Source organism: Lemur catta, chromosome 20, assembly GCF_020740605.2.
Source record: "Lemur catta isolate mLemCat1 chromosome 20, mLemCat1.pri, whole genome shotgun sequence".
Lineage (NCBI taxonomy): Eukaryota > Metazoa > Chordata > Mammalia > Primates > Lemuridae > Lemur > Lemur catta.
In genome coordinates this window covers 22,815,326-22,834,842 of record NC_059147.1, presented here as the reverse complement: position 1 = coordinate 22,834,842, position 19,517 = coordinate 22,815,326, and the positions used below count along the sequence as shown (strand labels likewise).

At 45.4% G+C, this 19,517-nt stretch overlaps 1 protein-coding gene across 3 annotated transcripts in view; it reads left to right on the top strand.

Moving 5' to 3' along the window:
* Window positions 1-19,517, top strand: part of SLC7A6 (solute carrier family 7 member 6) — a 33,580-nt gene continuing 14,063 nt past the window's right edge. Inside the window, exons 1-4 of one of the 3 annotated variants that reach the window (XM_045533417.1) lie at window positions 1-71; window positions 1,558-1,682; window positions 4,188-4,240; window positions 9,769-10,327. In XM_045533417.1, the coding sequence (XP_045389373.1) occupies window positions 9,805-10,327 (523 nt within the window). In that variant the 5' untranslated portion in view covers window positions 1-71; window positions 1,558-1,682; window positions 4,188-4,240; window positions 9,769-9,804. Of the gene's footprint in view, window positions 72-245; window positions 312-1,557; window positions 1,683-4,187; window positions 4,241-9,768; window positions 10,328-19,517 lie in introns of those variants that run through there. The other 2 variants (XM_045533418.1, XM_045533419.1) reach the window with 2 other exon arrangements.

The following is a 19,517-nucleotide window of genomic DNA, read 5'->3' as shown; positions in this document are numbered from 1 at the left end:
GGGGCGGGGCCTGAGTGGCCGCGGCGGCCGCGGCGGCAGCACGACGGAGCATCCTGGCGGCGCCACCGGAGGTAACGGGCCTAGCCGGGCCGGGGAGCGGGGCCGGGGCGGGGACCGCGCCCTCTCGGCCCGCACTCTGCGTCGCCGCCGCCGCCGTGGGCGGGATTCGGGCCGGAAACGGCGCGGGGCGGCGGGCTGGGGGCCGCGCGAGAGACGCGGCGGGGGAGAGGGTGGGGACCTGGGGCTAGAGGGTGACTCCAGGAGTGTGGGAGAAGACTGTGTGAGAGAGACCCGAGTGTGGTGGTGACTTTGTGAGTGTGCGAGACCCGGAGGGTGAGGGTGAGAAGGGAGACTGTGTGTGTGAGAGAGAGAGAGAAGCCCTAAGTGTGAGGGTGACTCCATGAGTGTGAGAGACTGTGCGAGTGGCCCCGAGAGTGAGGCCGACCGAGCACGGGAAGGAGGCCCCGGCGGGAAGGAGGCCGGGCGCGGCGTGTGGGAGACGCGCGAGGGCGCCGAGCGGAGCCGGGCGTCGTGGGGCTGCCGGGCTAGGGCCTGCCTGCCTCTGTTATGGCTCTTTTGAGTGTCTCCAGTGTCCTGTCTTTCTTGGTCTTGCAACCATCTCCTGTCATAAATGCCGGAAGAGATGTGTGAAACATTCTGAAAATTCTTTGCTGAGCACTAGGCAAACATGTTGTGTAATGGCCCGTATAAATAGGAATCAGCGTTTAATTTAACGTGGTTTTGAGGACCTCTCGTGTGCATCGGGCTATGAGCTTGGTGACACAGTTAAAAAGAATTCAGTCTCTGCCCTTGATGTGGGGGGGAAACCCCAGCCAGCTCATCTCGTAAGGCCTGAGCAGAACGCCCGCCATCTGGTGCCTTATCTCTGCGATCTGCGCCCTGAATTTCAGATCTTGCAGGAACAGACTTGAAAGCCTCCACCTCTTTTTGCCAGCTGTGAGCCCTTTAGGAAAGTGCCCCAGCTGCCCCACATTACTAAGGTCCCGTGTGGTGGTGCATTATTGGCTTTTTCCTCCCAACTTTGGTCTCAGACTGTCATTCAGGTTGTTCTGTTAGATTTTCCTTCCCTGGCAAACATGTGGAAGGAAAACCACCAGACTGATTTTTCTCCTCTCGTCCTTCCCTGTCTGGCTGTGACATGTTTTTATTGCAGACCAAACACGTACACCAGTTGTGTGACTGATCTCCTTGGAACTTCTTGGTAGAGGAAATTTCCTGACCTCTGTCCTTCCTGCTGTAGTCTTTAGGATGCAGATCTGTTTGACAGAAGTTATGCAAACGGTGGTCATGGGACCTGGGACTCGGGGACTCAGGGACTCAGAGTTGCCCAAACATGCATGATCTGAGATGACAAGTTTAGTTCTCCAACAAGTTTGGACTGGTTGCTTCAGTTAACCTCCCCTGTGGGTGTGATAGAACTTCTTTATTCATTAGGGCTGCCCCTGCCGGGCATGGAAAAGTTGGATTTTTCAAAGGGAAATACCTTGCTGCTTGCTCAGTCCATTTTTTGATCAGTTATCTCTCGCTCTGTTGCAGAGATTACGTAGCCGGGACATGCAAGTGGAATTAGGCCTTGCTGCCGAGACTTCGTCATCTTACTACCTGACCCATTTATGATGAGGTGGCTTGTGAAAGTGTGATGTTTGCTTATTTCTTGACAGGTGAATATTGTTTCTACTAGCTTTCTTTTATCATTGTGATTTATAAAGAGTTTTGTGTATTTACAATTTGTACACAATACTAGTAAAAAGAACGGCTCACACATAATTGTTTTTTAGTATTACATGTCATGTAATTATAAAACCAAAGTATGCATTTATATTACATTGCTTTCCAAAGAGTAACCGTGGCGGTTTTTAAAGATTCTTGAAATGAGGTTGTTAAATAAAAACCAAAGCCATCGAAAAGATTAGGTAGCAAATACTGTTGAAGTGAGGATATCTTATCTACTGTGATTGGGAGCTGAATTTAATCTGGAATTTCCTGGTATCCTAGGTTGAAAAACAAACGTAAAGGACCACATAAGTTTTGTTATTTGATAAAAACAAGAATGTATTTATTTTTTAAGTTGAAGCATTGAAAAAATGAATGCATACTCGTTGTGGGAAATATAAAACTCAGACGCATAAATAAGTCTTGTATGTTTTCACCACAGTTAAGATTTTGGTATATTTCTCTGTGATATTGTGAAATATATATCTGGTCTTCCTCTCCCTTTCCTGGCATTCAACTCCTAAAATCCTCAGTATCTATGTCTTTTTGTATGCTAATCTTGCTGGCTGCCCCTAGGTAGCTTCAGGATGGGGGCTGGTCACAGGAAAGACTAGAGCTGGGTTAGAGGGTTGCAACTTTTAACCCCACCTCCCAATTTCCAGGGAGGAAAGAGGGGGCCTGAGGGTTAAGTTGATCACCAATGGCCAGTGGCTTAATCAATCATGCCTATGTAATGAAGCCTCCTTAAAATCAAAAGGACAGGGTTTGGAGAGCTTCCGGGTAGCTGAACACGTGGAGGGTCTTAGAGGGAGGTCTGCCCAGGGAGTGCCTGAAAGCTCCAAGGACCCTTCCTCCATACCTCGCTCATCTGTATCCTTTGCATTATCCTTAATAATAAACCGGCAAATGTAAGTGTTTCCTTGAGTTCTATGAGCTGCTCTAGCAAATTAATTGAACCCAAGGGTGGTGGGGGGTGGTCATGGGAACCCCAAACTGAAGCGGGTTGAAGTTCTGGAGGCCTGGACTTGTGACTGTTGTCTGAAGTGGGGTGGGGGAGCAGTCTTGGGGACTGAGCCCTCAACTTATGGGATCTGACGGTATCTCCAGGTAGGTAGTGTTGGAATTGAATTAGATGACTCCAGTTGGTCTCCACTGCAGAACTGATTGCTTGCTTGTTGGTGGGGAAAAGCCTCCACACAACTGATCATAGTCTTCTGTGTTGATTGTTGTGGTGTGAGAGCAGAGGAAGAATGGTTTGAGTTTTTCCAAACAATCTCAATAGCATTTTTTCCTATAGTCTTTATCAAAGAGGTTCTAAATCCAGTTTGTAAAACTTTGTAATTGAACTTTGATAAATTCTGTGAACTAAAATAAAATCTTAAGGCTCCCCCCAACGGGCTGACTGAATGGACCCCCCTCTTGGCCTGGGGGATATCCTAAAAGTAAATTGCCTGCCACGAGAAGGGAGGTCAGATATACCTCACCTTCTTGGAGACAACCTTTGTAACCCATTAACAGGCCTAAAGGTATGAAAGACAAACCTGCAGGTCCTCAACTTACACAACAAATATATGTCTGGTAGCTTGTCTGTGATTAACAGACCTCTTTATCTTAAAACATTCCAAGCCTTTAGACAAAGCTTCCTATTTTTAACCAATTACAAGTCAAAGATTCTTTAAACCCACCTATAACCTGTAAGCGCCACCCCCCCCCAGTTTGAGATGGCCCACCTTTTCAGGCCAAACCAGTGTATGCCTTCCATGTATTGATTTATGACTTTATCTGTAACCTCTGTCTCCCTGAAATGTATGAAACCAAACTGTAACTCAGCCACAGTGAGTCCACTTGCTCAAGGGTTCTTGGGTGTGGTTCTGGGTCATGATCCTCAAATTTGGCTAAGAGTAAATCTCTTTAAAATTATTTTACAGAGTTTGGCTTCTTTTCTGTTGACAATTCGTTTTTGTTTTTGTTTTTTGTTTGTTTTTTTTTTTTTTTTCTAAAAATTACATATGACAGTTTCATGGTTAAATTTTCATGAGGAAGTTTTAGTGGTCTGTTACATTCCTTTACTATCTGCTGCAGGAGCCTGGAAAATAGGATGAAAACCTGTTAGGAAACTGCATTGTGTCTTTACAAGTAGGGCTTAACTTTTTTTTTTTTTAAGACAGGATCTGATAGGGTACATTGAATTATTTAATAGAAATTAGTTCCAACAGTGATTTCAGAGATTTCGGTGTTACAGAAAGAGAGTCTGAGAGACTGATACTGTGTGTTATCTTCACACACCACTTTCTCTTATCAATTGAAAAAAATTGCAGGCAAAAATATAGCCAACTTAGGAGGGTGATCTGGTAGAATTTTGATGACCCTCTTATAATACCAGGCCACCCAGCTGGAGGTAATGTCTTAATGATTGGCCCCTTGAATCACTGATTTTCATCCCATTGTTGCAGAGGGTCTGCAGATCTACTGTGTGGGGACAGGATAGACAACGCCTCTCACACAGGTATGGACTGCTTTTTTGATATGTATATAGATATTGTTGTGACTAATTAAATGCAAATTAATTCAAAACCATAACTGCAGTCATAGTAGCTTAGTGTCATTATTTTTCTTCTCATCAGCTGTTACCCGAAGAAAATAATCTGATGTTAACAACATTAACTGCTTGTGAGTTGTATTTAACTCAGACTACTTTTGAGCCCGGGGCCTGGAGAAGCATATGTTAACTAACACATCTCTTTACCTTGAGCCATGTGAAGCTATTTTTTTTTTTTTTTTTTGAGACAGAGTCTCACTCTGTTGCGCAGGCTAGAGTGCTGGGCATCAGCCTAGCTCACAGCAACCTCAAACTCCTGAGCTCAAGCAATTCTGCTGCCTCAGCCTCCCGAGTAGCTGGGACTACAGGCATGCACCACCATGCCTGGCTAATTTTTTCTATATATATTTTTTAGTTGTCCATATAATTGCTTTCTATTTTTAGTAGAGATGGGGTCTCACTCTTGCTCAGGCTGGTCTCGAACTCCTGAGCTCAAACGATCCACCCGCTTCGGCCTCCCAGAGTGCTAGGATTACAGGCGTGAGCCACCGCGCCCGGCCAAAACTAAGTTTTTTAAGTTGCAGGTAACTCGTGCACAGAAAACAAGACAAAATAACAAATTTTTCATTAAATTAGAAAGGATCGTTTTGTTTCTGAAGTTTTTATTCCATTTTTGTACTAAAACACTGTGGCCCCAAGGAAAAATTTTTTTTTCTACCGTGGCAGTCAATGTGTTAGTATAGCTACTCCAGTTGTCTTTGATTAGTGTTTACATGGTACTAGACTACATATTGAACTTTGCTTTTTTATCTAATCTGATAGTATCTTTTAATCATTGTGTCTAGATCATTTACACTTAATGTAAGTATTGGTATGTTTATTCTATTTGTTGTATATGTTCTTTTTTGCTTTTTTCTTTTTCTGCCTACTTTTGGATTGTGTATTTTATTTCCACTGTTGGCTTATTATTTATACCTCTTTTAATTTTTGTAGTGGTTGTCCTAGTTTTACTATATGAATTTTTAGTATTAGCTACCTTTAAAAAGCATATTGCTTCATATGTAATATAAGACCTTTGTAAAAGTATACTCCCAATTCTTCCTTCCTATCTTTTGTGCTATTGTTATCAGACATTTTACTTTTACATGTACTATAAGTTCACAATACTTTGCTACTATTTTTGCTTTAGGCAGCCAATTATATTCTAAAGTAATTAAAAATAAGCCAAAAATTAATTTTTTTATATTTGCCTCATACTATTTGATATTGCCCCACAGTTCTTACATGCTCTATTCTATTTTATTCACTTTTTTCCATTTCCACTCCTGGTTTTCATTGCTCTGCTGAAATTCCACATTTGTTCCTGCATGATGTCCAACCGTTTTTTTTTTTTTTTGAGACAGGGTCTTGCTCTGTTGCCCAGGCTAGAGTGCAGTTGCATCATCAGAGCTCACTACAACCTCAAACTCCTGGGCTGGAGCAATCCTGCCTCAGGCTGTTAAGTAGCTGGGACTACAGACATGCTCCACCACCCATGGCTAATTTTTGTATTTTTTGTAGAGATGGGCTCTCACTATATTGCTCAGGCTAGTCGGCCAGTCTTGAATTCCTGGTCTCAAGAGATCCACCTGCCTTGGCCTCCCGAAGTGCTGGTATTATAGGCATGAGCCACGGTGCCCGGCTAGCTTTTTGATTAGAGCCTTTAATGTATTAATCATAGTTATTTTATATTCCCTGTTTGATGTTTTCAATATCTGGGTCATCTCTAAGTTTGGTCACTCTTGATAGTGGGTGGTTTTTCTTGCTTTTTTGTGTGTGTTGCTTGTAATTTGTTATTGATTGTTAAACAAAGTGTGTAGAATGGTAGAAATTGAGGTATATGATATTTATTCTAGAAAATGGGTACACCTCTTCTTTTGCTAGGCTGTTAGTATGGCAGTTTGAATCCATTAGTCAGGAGATGAATTGTGCTTGGGTTTTGTTGTTGCTATGGTTAACGTAGGTGCACCAGTGGCTTCAAATTCCTCTGGTATTTCCTGGCCAGCTTAGGGTTGATTTGCTGGAGGGAGGCTTTTTCTCAAAATTTATGCTCCACCTTCAGCTTTAGGTCTTCTTTTTACACGTCTGCCTCGGCGCAGTCTACCATAGCATTAGTGCTTGTTCCTGGGTGGTTGCTAACCTGGTGAGGAGTAGCAGGGGGTTTCTCTGGTGTCCTGGTTCAGCCTCAGTCTTAGGCAGACCCTGTTTCCTTGGGTCTCAGGGGTGTATCTTTCTGGGAGATCCTGCTACTCCTCCAGAGGTAGGACACTGCTAAGGGTCTTGACTAGAATTTCCTGCCCCTCCTCCCGGCATAGAGGTTTTTTTTCCTTTTACCCTGCCCCAGCTGCCTTGGGAGTGACAGAGTTTGCTGCCCTTTGCCCAGGGGTTTATAAGTTTTTAGTCTTCAGAGGAGAAGGGTCCTTGTATTTTTCCTCCTCCAGGCCAGCACTACTGAGAGAGGCTTTCTCTGGTCTCCTGTCCAGTATTTCTTGTGAGCATCCCCTGAGGTCTCTGGAGAAAAACCTCTGAGTGTCTGTGGCTCATGCTAAACCGTATTTGACATTTGGTAATTTGTTAAAATTGTACCTGAATTCTTCTGACCCTCCCTGTATGGTGGGTCCTGTCTTTCTCCCACTGCCACAGGTGAGCTAGAGCTTGTATCTCTCTCTCATTGGAAATACCTGTCTTTCCATCAGTTTCAGTCTAGTTAGTTACCCTGTAACCTTAGCTTTCTGATGGCTTCAAGAAAAGTTATGGTTTTATAGGTTCTCCAGCCTTTTTTGTCATTGGAGTGAGAGTGATGCCTTCTCCAGCTTTCTACATCTTCACTGGAAACTAGAAGTTGAGGACTTTTCATTTTATCCCAGATTTTATCTTCCAGTAAAATGAGTTTACCTCTCTTCTTCCCTTCCTCTCTTCCTTGTTTTCAGAATTTGTCTTTCAGCAAATGTTAACCCCATTGAGGAAGGCCTCACATTTTATAGAAGTTTTATTGTCTATAATTTGTTGCTCACAAAAGATCAGTAAGGCTGTCTGGGAAGGTAGCTATTATCTTACTCTTACCTCTGGAAAAACTAAAGGTCAGAGAAGGGTGAGGTACAAGTAGCTGGTGAGCTCTAGTCTCTGCCTGTGGGGCTTCTGATCCCATGTCCATCTCATCTACATGCTGCCATAATGTGTGGTTGTGTGTTCTATGAGGGCATGGTCCATACCAATCTTGTTCACTGCTGTGAACCAACACAGAGCCTGGCATGATGTAGGTTCTTGGCAGATTTTGTAGAGGCATGTGATGTGAGGTTTAGATGTATAGGGGAGGTAAGGGGTGGGCTTGGGGTTGTGTGGCCAAGCTAGCCTAGGACTCATTCGTTTGGTCTCATTCTGTTCTTGGGTGTTTAGCAGAGAGGTAGGGACTTTAATTACTTTTGACCAATAACAGGCTATGGATGACAGTTACATTTTGTTGTTGAATGAAAAGAAAGAGACCTCATCTTCCCTCAGTTGTATGTGACTCTGCCTCTCTCCTTGGCTGAAGGAGGAGTCCTTCTGAACATTCTAGTAGGAACCTTATCTCTCATTCAGGTATGGGGCAGTGACTATGCTCGAGTTCTCCAAAAAAGGCCACTGGGTAGTTTCACCAGCGTATCAGACAAACTTGATATAGCCATATCAGACAGCAGTGCCGGGTTGTACAAGTACAAAGGGAATGAATACCTAGTAGCCCCAGACCCTCGTACCAGCAGGGTCTGATGGAATAGAGGAAGCTGGAGTGGTCACTGGGGTCAGGTTTCTCTGCGCGTTTCTGTGTTGAGTTAGGTAGACAGCCTAGGTCTCTTTGCACCTGACTCTTACATGAACATATGGGCTTCCCAGCTGTTTACTGGTTTTGTTCCCATGCATGCCTGGGCTCACCTGACAGACACGTGAAAACAAATATGTTTCCACGTGCCTGCATAGGGAAACCTGCATGGCTTGGTGCCAGGAGTGAAAGGAAAAGTGGTGCTGCCTTAAAGCTGTCTCGTCTATGCAGAAGTAGGCTGCCTCAACTCCTCTGGGACTGGAGGAAAGCTTACTAGTGGCCCAGAGGAGCTTTTTCCTTTGGGCTCAGGTCCAGACTCCGGAAGGAGTTTGGGATAGGTACAGGCAGGAGTCTTAGGTGGGGCATGCGGAGATCGGAGTCTTCTCTGAGAACTCCTCACTCTGGTGTGTCTGTGGTTCCTTTGCTCTGAGCTCCGTGAGGCCAGGTTCTGGCACATACAACTTTGTTGAGTAGATGAGAGACTTCTGGGAAGATGAGGTCCTGATCCTGGTCTTACCCCTGATAGTTAAACCTGTGACCTTAAAGTACTGACACCTGAGTGGGAATCAAACGGCCCACCAGATTCCTTATTCTAGCAGATGAGTTGGGATCAGGGGATCTGAAGCTTGCGTGGCACAAGAATTAAGTGAAGGAGAAGCTCACCCTCGGTGTAGGGTCAGGAAGTTGCTTATCTTCCTTTGACAGATTCGGGGTCTGGTAGGTAGGTTAATGTGGAATCCAACTTCCTTGAGGTTTCTGGATTGGCCAACTAATCCAAAGGTGGTGGTGGGGGTGGTGTGTGTGCCGTCTCTACAGGATGCCTTCTAACACCAGATCCATAGATAAGAGAAGCCTTATAGTCTTGGTTGGGTGGCAAGATGCCTGGGTCCTGTGCTGGGAGAATCTCTTTGCAACCCCAGATAGTAGTGAAGTGAGGAGCATGCCGAGGGGTATGTAATCCCTTTCTTTTGGGTAGTTTGGGGAAAGAAAGCTGTTGACTGGACAAGCAGCAATGTGGGGTCAAGGTGACTGTTGTGGACACAGTGATTCCTAGGTGTGCATTTTCATGAGGGACTTGTTCTTGGTCTAGTCTCTGTAATAGTGATATGCTCTTGTCTCAGCATTTTCGTGGCCCTTCCCAGAACCTACTGATGTTCTTTACCCATGTGAGAGTAACTGCAGATGTCTCCACATGTGGCTAGACACTGCAAAATCTCTTTATATTTGGTTAGAAGTGAGTGGCAGGATTACCTGGGAATGGACAGTGAGAGGCCTTTCAGGCTGTGTACCTGGTGCAGGGACTCTGGTCTTCTCTGCAAGTCAGATCTGTGGGTTTTAAGCTGGTAAGAACAGAGCAGAAGTTACCTTAGGGAAAATCAGGCTATGAACAAACCTAATGGCAGCCTGTTGTGGGCAGCAAGACTGGTACCTCTCCTTGGACGTTGCTATCACGTCATGCCTGCGCTCCCATGGCATCTTTCTTGGGAGCAGTGAAGGTCTATTTCCCTGTGTCTTGTGGTGGGAACTGAGAAAGGCCTGTTGTATTTTGGGCTGTGTGCATGGCATGCTGTTCCTAAGCAGGAGGTGGGCAGGGAAACCTGGTTTAAACCAGAGCCTCACCAGCTCCTGCCATAGACTGACATACTTGTATTCTTGCCAGGCCACAGTAAACATAGGTGTGCAGGAAGCATTTGCCATGGAAACCAGGGAGCTTGGGAGCACCACCCCCTCCTACCATCTCATCCCTGATGCCAGCCAACCCAGGATGGAAGAAGATGTTGGCTCACCACCTCAAAACTCCCTGGAAACTATGCAGCTGAAGAAGGAGATCTCCCTGCTGAATGGAGTCAGCCTGGTGGTGGGCAACATGATAGGCTCAGGGATCTTTGTCTCACCCAAGGGTGTGCTGGTACACACTGCCTCCTATGGGCTGTCACTGGTTGTGTGGACCATTGGTGGGCTCTTCTCTGTTGTGGGTGCCCTTTGCTACGCAGAGCTGGGGACTACTATCACCAAGTCGGGGGCCAGCTATGCTTATATTCTTGAGGCCTTTGGGGGCTTCATTGCCTTCATCCGCCTGTGGGCCTCACTGCTCATTGTTGAGCCCACCAGTCAGGCCATCATCGCCATCACCTTTGCCAACTACATGGTCCAGCCCTCCTTCCCCACCTGCAATCCCCCGTACCTGGCCTGCCGTCTCCTCGCTGCTGCTTGCGTATGTAAGTAGGGGTTGAGGGTGGGAGGATGTGTGGGGGTTTGGGGTACTGTAATAATCGTACTTTGTCTTTGAGTAGTATATTGTACTGTTTGCGGGGGGAGAGGCATTCTATCTTTAAAAAAAATTTATATTTGTTAGTGGGGTGGTAAGAAGAGGGGTTCAATTTCCTTTTTTTTTTTTTTTTAATTGAGACAGTTTCATTCTGTCACGCTGGGTAGAGTGCAGTGGCCTCACCATATTTCACAGCAACCTCAAACTCCTGGGCTCAAGTGATCCTCCTGCCCCAGCCTCCCGAGTAGCTGGGACTACAGGTGTGAGCCATGACACTTGGCTAATTTTTCTGTTTTTAGTAGAGATGGGGTCTCACTCTTGCTCAGGCTGGTCTTCGACTCCTGAGCTCAAGCAATCCTCCTGCCTCAGCCTCCCAGAGTGCTAGGATTACAGGGGTGAGCCACCTCCTGGCCTGGCCATATTTTCTGTTTTGAGGAAGTAGTTTCACCAGAGTCATTTGATCCTGAGAGACAAGTAAACGTAAAGGATGGAGGTGGGAGAAGTTTGAATCTCTTCATGGCTTTTGGTGTGTCATATTCTTCCTCTCTTGGCTGACCCTGAGTTCTGTTCCCTGGTCCGTGGGACAAGTTGATACACGTCTCACATTTGTCTTGTCAGGTGTTATGGTTGGAGTCAATATCACCAGTGGTAACTTAACCCAGGAGAAACCATAAGTATTGTAGCCTTTATTCTGCTGCTCAAAAAAAAAAAAAAGTGTTTTACCCCCAGCTTTTCATCTTAAAGCAGTTTAAAGGCAGCTGTGAGAAAATAGGCTTCTCTAGATTGTGGGAGTCCTAAGGTGTTATACCGCAGGACCCCCTCCTTCCTGCCACTGCCACTCTGTGGCCTGTTCTAAGCAGCAGGCACCACACCAAAATGGCTTTTTCCCACTGCTGTTTCAGATTTCTTTACACTGACTTTGTAAACAAGTTCTGCCTGCAGCCAGTGAGAGGAAGGTGGCTTCTACCCCATATTTGAGTTTCTAATGATAGAATCTGAGAGATCCCAGTGTACCACACTTTATTTTCCTTTATCTCATATGGGGTAGCAAGGAGAGAAGATTGCTGTGACTTTATCAAGCCTTGTAGAACCAGTGTGTAGCTGAGAAATAGCCCAGAATTTCTTGCGTTTCTTAGCACTGTGCTGCCAGAAGCACTTAATTACACTCTGTTCTTTCCATATCTCTGTTTGCAAAAGCTTTGGCAGCATATATAGTTTATCCACAGTGTTTAAAATAGATTGAGAGTACCTTGGAGTTAGCTTTAAAGGACTGTACAATATCCATGCCTCCTAACTTGAAGGAATTTGTTAAAGACAAATCATAAGGGAACCCCTCCATATTTCTTGGGACAGTGAGGGGGAATGGATAGCCCTGGGAGGAGAGAAGATGGGTACTTGGCTATATATGTCTGACAGGATTTGGTGAGGGAGACTCTGGCCTGACCAAGCTCTTTAAAAAAGGGATAATTTTGTTGGCTGGGCTTGGGGGCTCAGGCCTGTAATCCTAGCACTTTTTTTTTGTTTTGTTTTGAGACAGAGTCTCTGTTGCCTGGGCTAGAGTGCCGTGGCGTCAGCCTAGCTCACAGCAACCTCAAACTCCCGGACTCAAGCGATCCTTCTGCCTCAGCCTCCCCAGTAGCTGGGACTACAGGCATGTGCCACCATGCCCGGCTAATTTTTTCTATATATATATTTTAGTTGGCCAGATAATTTCTTTTTCTATTTTTAGTAGAGACGGGGTCTCGCTCTTGCTGAGGCTGGTCTCGAACTCCAGACCTCGAGCAATCCACCCGCCTCGGCCTCCCTAAGTGCTAGGATTATAGGCGTGAGCCACCGCGCCCGGCCCTGGCTAATGATTTTTAAAATTTAATATTTTAGCTCTTTTATCAAATATTCTTAGAAAACATGGTCTGGGGACACATGTAGCATGGTGGTTCAGATCACAGGCCCCCATGCCAGACTGGGTTTGATTTCCAGTTTTACCATTGACTAGCTGTTGACCTTGGGGTGTTAAATAACTGTTGCCTCGGTTTTCTCATTTTCAAAATTGGGATATTGGTAGTACCTATCTCGAAAGATGTTGTGAGGAATAAATGAACCAAGACGTATATAATGCTTCTTTCTGCCTGGCATATCTAGTAAGTGCTGTATAATATTATTGTTATAAATAATCCTGTTGTGGAGATCTTTGTATATAATATATAACTGATTTTTAGAGTTTCTGCATATTTCCTTAGGATAGACTTATACAAGGGAAATCCCTGTGTCTAAGGAAATAAACTGTTTTAAGATTCTGCATATGTTAGTCACTTTCTAGAAAGTTTTGTGAGTTTGTGCTCCTATCTGAGCATCTGAGATTGCCTGGGCATTGGTCTGTGATGGGTTTACAATGAATTCAAAGAAAAACCAAGTTAAAGGGCACTGTTGTATATAATTTTTGAGATACAGAAGTTTTTTTTTTTTTTTTTGAGACAGAGTCTCACTCTGTTGCCCAAGCTAGAGTGCTGTGGCATCAGCCTAGCTCACAGCAACCTCAAACTTCTAGGCTCAAGCTATCCTCCTCCCTCAGCCTCCCAAGTAGCTGGGACTACAGGCATGTGCCACCGTGCTTGGCTAATTTTTTGTTTCTATTTTTAGTTGTCCAGGAATTTCTTTCTATTTTTAGTAGAGATGGGGTCTTGCTCTTGCTCAGGCTGGTCTCGAACTCCTGAGATCCACCCGTCTTGGCCTCCCAGATTGCTAGGATTACAGGTGTGCCACCACAGCTGGCCAGAAGATTTTTATTTTGATTTTTGTTAAATATTTTTTTCCTTTATGATGTTTCCCATATTTTTTGTGCATAAGGAGCCCATCCCCATACCAGGAACTGATCTTTTGATTGGAGGCGAGGCCTCACTGCTTAGAAATGCTAAGTCATGGTATCTCCTAGCCACTTTCACTCAACATATACTTTTACCCAGATTCCTCAGGATCTGAATTCTTGAAGCCCAGGCTTTTCTAGAATCCAGACCTGAGGGCAGGAACTTGTCAGAGATAGGGCCAAGTCATAAAACCATGTTCCAGTCTAACTGACTAGGCTTTAGGGTCAACTGACTTCCCTTCTTGGATCTGAGGTTCTAGAATCAGGCTTTCAACAGCTGGGATATGCTGAGAGGGAGTCTCCTTGAGCAGGGGTGGCAGTGGGTGCCGCCTGGTTGCAAGAGACATAAATTGGAAGAGACCAATTAGGTCATAATGAGGGAAAATAAAAACAAAGGTCTGCACTGAATCCAGGGTGAGGCTTCAGTAGGATAGGAGAAATTTAGTCTTGAAATTGAGACATGAGAGGAGTCCAGCTTGTTGGTTTGGAGACTGCATAAAGAAGTTATAGCTATGCCAGGCTAGACAATTGAAGTTCCATTCTAGAATGGAGGGCCCAGGAAATCTCCATATAACCAACACTGGGTAGAGGCCACAGGCTGGTGACCGATAGATTTATTTGGCCTATATAGTGTTCTAAATAATTTCAAATTAGTTGCCAACATTTGAAAATCAGGACCTGTCCTTTCACTTGAAGAAGCAAAAGTTCTGGCAACCTTGTACCCAAATTCCTGCCTGATACAATGAGTTGGATCTGAGTAGTGGTCGCTCCCTTTAAATGGAGTATATGCTCCCCAGTCCACTACAGTGCCCCACTTCCTCTTGTTTTATACCCGGGCTTTCTTGCGTTTGCTCATTCGTATTACTTTCTAGGCCCCTGGAGGCATTTGTGCTTCAGATCCTGGCCTTCTGGCTGCACCATACCCCATTCCCAGGTTGCACTCGCAAGGAGGTCCAGACAGCTTTTCTGGGATTTCAGGCTGTCTGGCTACTAATGAATTCCTAGAGCAGTGGTTCTCAGCCAGAGGGGAGTTTGTTCCCCAGGAGACATTTGGCAATGTCTGGAGACATTTTTAGTTGTCACAACTGGGAGAGGGTACTGCTGGCTTCTATTGGGTAGAGGCCAGGGGTGCTGTTGTACATAATACCATGCACAGGGCAGCCCTGCACAATAATCTGGCCCAAAATGTCAATAGTGTTGAGGTTGAGAAACTCAGTCCTAAAGGTACGCTCTGTTAATATGTCTTCTCAGGTTTTGGAATCTTCTGTGTTGGGGTAGGGCCTCAGGCTGGTGACTGAACTCAGTAAGCTTAGGGACCTGTATTCACTTATGGGCCTGTAGGGGGAAAATTTTGTTTCTTGAGGTACATAGGGTCCCATCTTTGGCAAGGTGATCAGCAGTATTCTCTCTAACCAGGGCACCCAGTATTGTAAGAGTACTCGATTTGACTGCAGAAGGGTGATGTTTCTGACTTGGGTGTTGTTGGTCCATTTGTTTGTCTTTGTGGGCTTTGACCTAGGGATCCTGGCTGTTGTGTTAGGATCACACACATCATTGTAAAGTATTTGTAGCTGACTTGAAGATTTCAACATGGAGAAAAGGGTCATTGCTGACACAGTGGTATCAAAGCCCAGGGCTTGCTCACAGCCCAGACTCTATTCCCCCTGTGAGTTTGTTTGGTGAAGTTGACAATGAGAAGGAGGAGAAAGAGGAAGAGGAGGGAGAAAAAGACTGACAAGGGTGAGACTGGAGTGAAGAAACAATGTATAATGACCCCTGAATATCTTTCCATTGTTTCTTGCTGTCTTGGATTCAGGCCTCATCAGGGTCCCAGTAGAAAGTATATTCTGACCTATTTTGGTCCGTTGTTGGCTGTGGACAGACGGTTTCCATGTTCTGAGAGTGATACAGGCCTGAGGAGGACTGGGTCTTGATCTTAGTTGCTCAAAGACTCTAAGCCTATGTATAGTTTGAATGTTTTCATAGTAAGACTACATGTATTTATGTAATTAAAAACAAGGATACTTTTTTTTTTCTTTTTCTTTTTTTGGAGACAGAGTCTCGCTCTGTTGCCTGGGCTAGAGTGCTGTGGTGTCAGCTTAGCTCACAGCAATCTCAAACTCCTGGGCTCAAGTAATCCTTCTGCCTCAGCTGCCTGAGTAGCTGCGGCTACAGGCATGCGCCACCATGCCCAGCTAATTTTTTCTATGTATTTTTAGTTGTCCAGTTAATTTCTTTCTATTTTTAGTAAAGACAGGGTCTCACTCTTGCTCAGGCTGATCTCGAACTCCTGACCTCAAGCGATCCTCCCGCCTCGGCCTTCCAGAGTGCTAAGATTACAGGTGTGAGCCACTGTGCCCCACCACACTTCTAATAGACTTGTACTTGGTTCTCCCTCACCTTTTTTCTTTGCCCACCTTTTGTGTTGTTATTATTGTTTAGGATTGCACTGCTGTGTCCTTGAATGCCCCTTTATAACACCCAGCCTATTTGTGGGAGGAAGATTTTCCTCCCCTCCCTGTTGCCTGTGCAAAAAGGGAGCTGGGACTTTCAGCATAGCTGGGACTTCAGCTAAGGTTGCTAGGCCTTCTCCTCATCAGAAGAGAGTATGAGAGGCAGTTGTGTCAGAGGATACATACATATTATTCAGTATTAGCTTGGGTTTCAAACAACAGGAAAGCTAAAGCAGCATGGCTCAAACATATTGATGTTTATTTCTCTCACATGTTAAAGGTAGGCAGTGTGGCCTGAATGACTTCAGTTCTTCAGGGAGCCAGGTTCATTCCTTCTGTCTTACTGTCCTGCCAGGCTCAGCATGTGACTTCTAGCCCATGTCATGTCTGCATTGTAGCTAACAGGAAGGACAAAGAAAGGCACACCCTTCCTTTTAAAGACACTTCCTGAGGTCTCATATGAAACATTTGCATGCATCCCTGGGATAAAACCTAGTTACATGGTCTTACCTACCTGCAGGAGAGGCTAGAGAATGTCAGCTTTATTTTGAGCAGCCATGACTTCAGCTAAAATTTCTATTACTAAGGAAAAGGGAAAGGACAGATATTGGAAAATAATTACTAGTCTCTGCCACAGAGAGACTTTGGGGATTTGTTTCTGCTTGGATTTGGGTCTAGATCTGCTGTTGGAGCACTTCTTTCTCAGCAACAAGCTCCCAGAGAGCCTTGAAGACCCTCCCATGGGTTCGATGCTACTTGGTGCAGACTTGTCCAGGAAGAAAATGAGATCAGACGAAGGGGAAAGGCTTGGATGTTTTAAATGTGGTAGTTGAATTTGAGCATCTGGCCTGAAGGCTCAGGCCTGTTGTCTTTGTTTGAACTCTGATAGAGCTTATGGTGAGCTAGATGGGGCTGGGTTCTGGGAAGCATGGAGGGGTGGGGATCAGATGGTGAAATTTGGTTCCTTAATTGGAATCAGGAAAACAGTCAAGAGACTTGGCTTCTGTTTGGTAGACTGTTTTGGGAGCTCTCTGTTCTCTGGCAGGGCTGAGAGTAGAGTAAGGCAAGGGAGGCACCTAGGGCCAGCATTTAAGGAAGTACTGGCTCTCAGGTTCTTGCTCGTGGTCCCCTGAGAGTGAGTGCCTCCTTAAATTTTATACTGTAGGCACCTACTAGGTTCACCCTGACCCTGGCTCTGCTTTCTGGCTATACTTTGTTGCTAGTAAATTATTTTTATTTTTATCTAGAAAGAAGCACATGTGCATGGTAAGTCAGTCAAAGTATATAAGGGTACACAATGGAAAAAGGCTCCCTCCCTCTCCAGATCTTTAGTCTTCCTCCCTAGAGGCAACTACGCTGACCAGGTGGTTTTGTATCATTCCTGCTGGTCTTTGAAATGAGCTCTACAGGGACTTCCAGGAAAGCTGCCTACATTCATTAGTTTAGCACACAGTCGTTGAATTTCCACCGTGTGTAATATTTGCTTGTGTGTAGAGAGGCCCAATCCTGTGGGAAATGTGTAGCAGAATGGAGGGGAGGAGAAGAGGCAGAAGTGAGGAGTGCCTGTCAGTGGATGTGAGGAGCGTCTCAACTTCTCTTCCCCATCCTGGGGCTACAAGCAAACACAGTAAGCACAGCCAGGATATGAGAAGAAAATCTCTTTCTCCTGGGCTTAAGCAATCCTTGTGTCTCAGCCTCCAGAGTAGCCGGGACTATAGGCATGCATGCCCCCAACCCCACTCCACCCCACCCCACCTCCTGCCTGGTTTCTGTCAGTCTTTCTCTCAAAGCTGCATATCTCTGGCTTCCGCTGCTTTTTGTGGTCCTGCTTTCCTGTGCTTATTTATGGTTTCTGTTCCTCTATTACTAAGGGCTTGTATGTGACTTGGACTTGCTGTGGCTTCCAGCTCTTAGATTTAGTTTCTTGGTTTTCCAATTCTATGTTCCTGGGAGAGACAATCTATTAGGCTCAGCGTGGGTTTAATGTCTGGCTCAACCGGCTGTAATAGGGAAGGGGGAACAATTCTCAGGAAGGAACTGGACAGATACCTCAAGATATGGTTAATGTATTGCACAGGAATCTGTGGATTACAGGTGGCTGTTAACTAGGTAATCCTTATGTTAGCTGATCTAGGCTTAGCCCCACACAGGGAACTTTGATCGGCAGGGGTCATCCCTGGGAAGACCTCCTAACACCATGCATTCTTTTAGGCATCTCCCCTGCCCATTGACCATTCTCCCAGAGACCTATGCCTGCCTCGTGATTGAGTGGTAAGCACCTGTGTTATTTGCCAGCATACTAAGTGAAAGCTCTTGAAAGCCATCAAGGCTGTGCTGTCTATGTATTTCCACAGGCTGGCGCTAGGCACTTCTTTCCCTTGGAGTGGAGGAACATCCAACTTTCTGACAATTTGCCTTGCCTTAGGGAATTGGTTAAGTGAAAGTCATCACCACCTTGATTCCAGCCAGGGTTCATCATTTCTCCTCAAAGAGGAGAGACCTACTTGAGACAAATGTGCACGTGACGACAGCATTAGACACTAAGCTGTGCTGTGAAGTGGGAATGTTGTGGGGTTCAGGGAAAAGAGAGCTCAGAGAGGGCCTGGCAGGTACATTGGGGGAAGGTTTTAAGAGGAAGTGGGGGCTGAGCTAGACCTTGAAAGTAGGAGTTGCTGTTGGCTATGGCAAGAAGAGAAGGGGAGAAGACTTTTTATTTTTTGGAGATACGGTCTTATTCTGTTGCTGCAGCTAGAGTGCAGTGGTGTCATCATACATAGCTCACTGCAACCTTGAATTCCTGGGTACAAGTGATCCTCCTGCCTCAACCTCACAAGTAGCTGGGACTACAGGCAAGTGCTACCATGCCTGTCTGATTTTTCTATTTTTTTGTAGAAATGGGGGTCTCACTCTTGCTCACGCTGGTCTTGAACTCCTGACTTCAAGCAGTCCTCCCACCTTGGCCTCCCAGAGGGCTAGGAATACAAGTGTGAGCCACTGCTCCCAGCCAACATTTCTTTTATGTGTATATCTGGCATGAAAAAGGAAGAGAGAGTCTGGCTGAAGGAGAGAGTAGAAAATGAGTAGGAGAAGGTGGAAGTGGCTTAGAGAATGGGCCCAAAAGATTTTCTAATAATTTTTTTTTTTTTTTTTTTGATACCAAGTCTCACTCTGTTGCCCAGGCTAGAGTGCTGTGGCATCAGCCTAGCTCACAGCAACCTCAAACTCCTGGGCTCAAGCGATCCTCCTGCCTCAGCCTCCTGAGTAGCTGGGACTACAGGTGTGCATCACCATGCCCAGCTAATTTTTTGTTTTTATTTTTAGTTGCCCAGCTAATTTTTTTTCTATTTTTAGTATAGGCAGGGTCTTGCTCTTGCTCAGGCTGGTCTTGAACTCCTGACCTTAAGCAATCCTCCCGCCTTGGCCTCCCAGAGTGCTAGGATTACAGGCGTGAGCCACTGCGCCCGGCCAATTTGCCAATAACATTTGAAGTGCACATAAAAGTTCTATTTTTGGAGGCTTAGAGGTGGTATTTAGAAGTGTCACTGTGTTCCTTCTTGCTGTAGAACCCCTTGGATATTGCTGTTGTGTCCTCCCCGGGGGTCAGAGCCATCCTTGTTTAGTGGTGGCAAAGTTCTAGGACACTCAACACATGGTGCAGATGTCACTGAGGTGTGTGAGGAGCTGTAACTTAAAGCGATCAGTGCTGACATGAGCCTGTGAAACACTCCATTGGCCTCAATTCTCCATGGACCTCACTGAGAACTGGGAGGTTTGGTTAGGAATTGAGGGTAGGGGTGAGCAGTGCGCTTGGAAATGTTAGTCTCTCG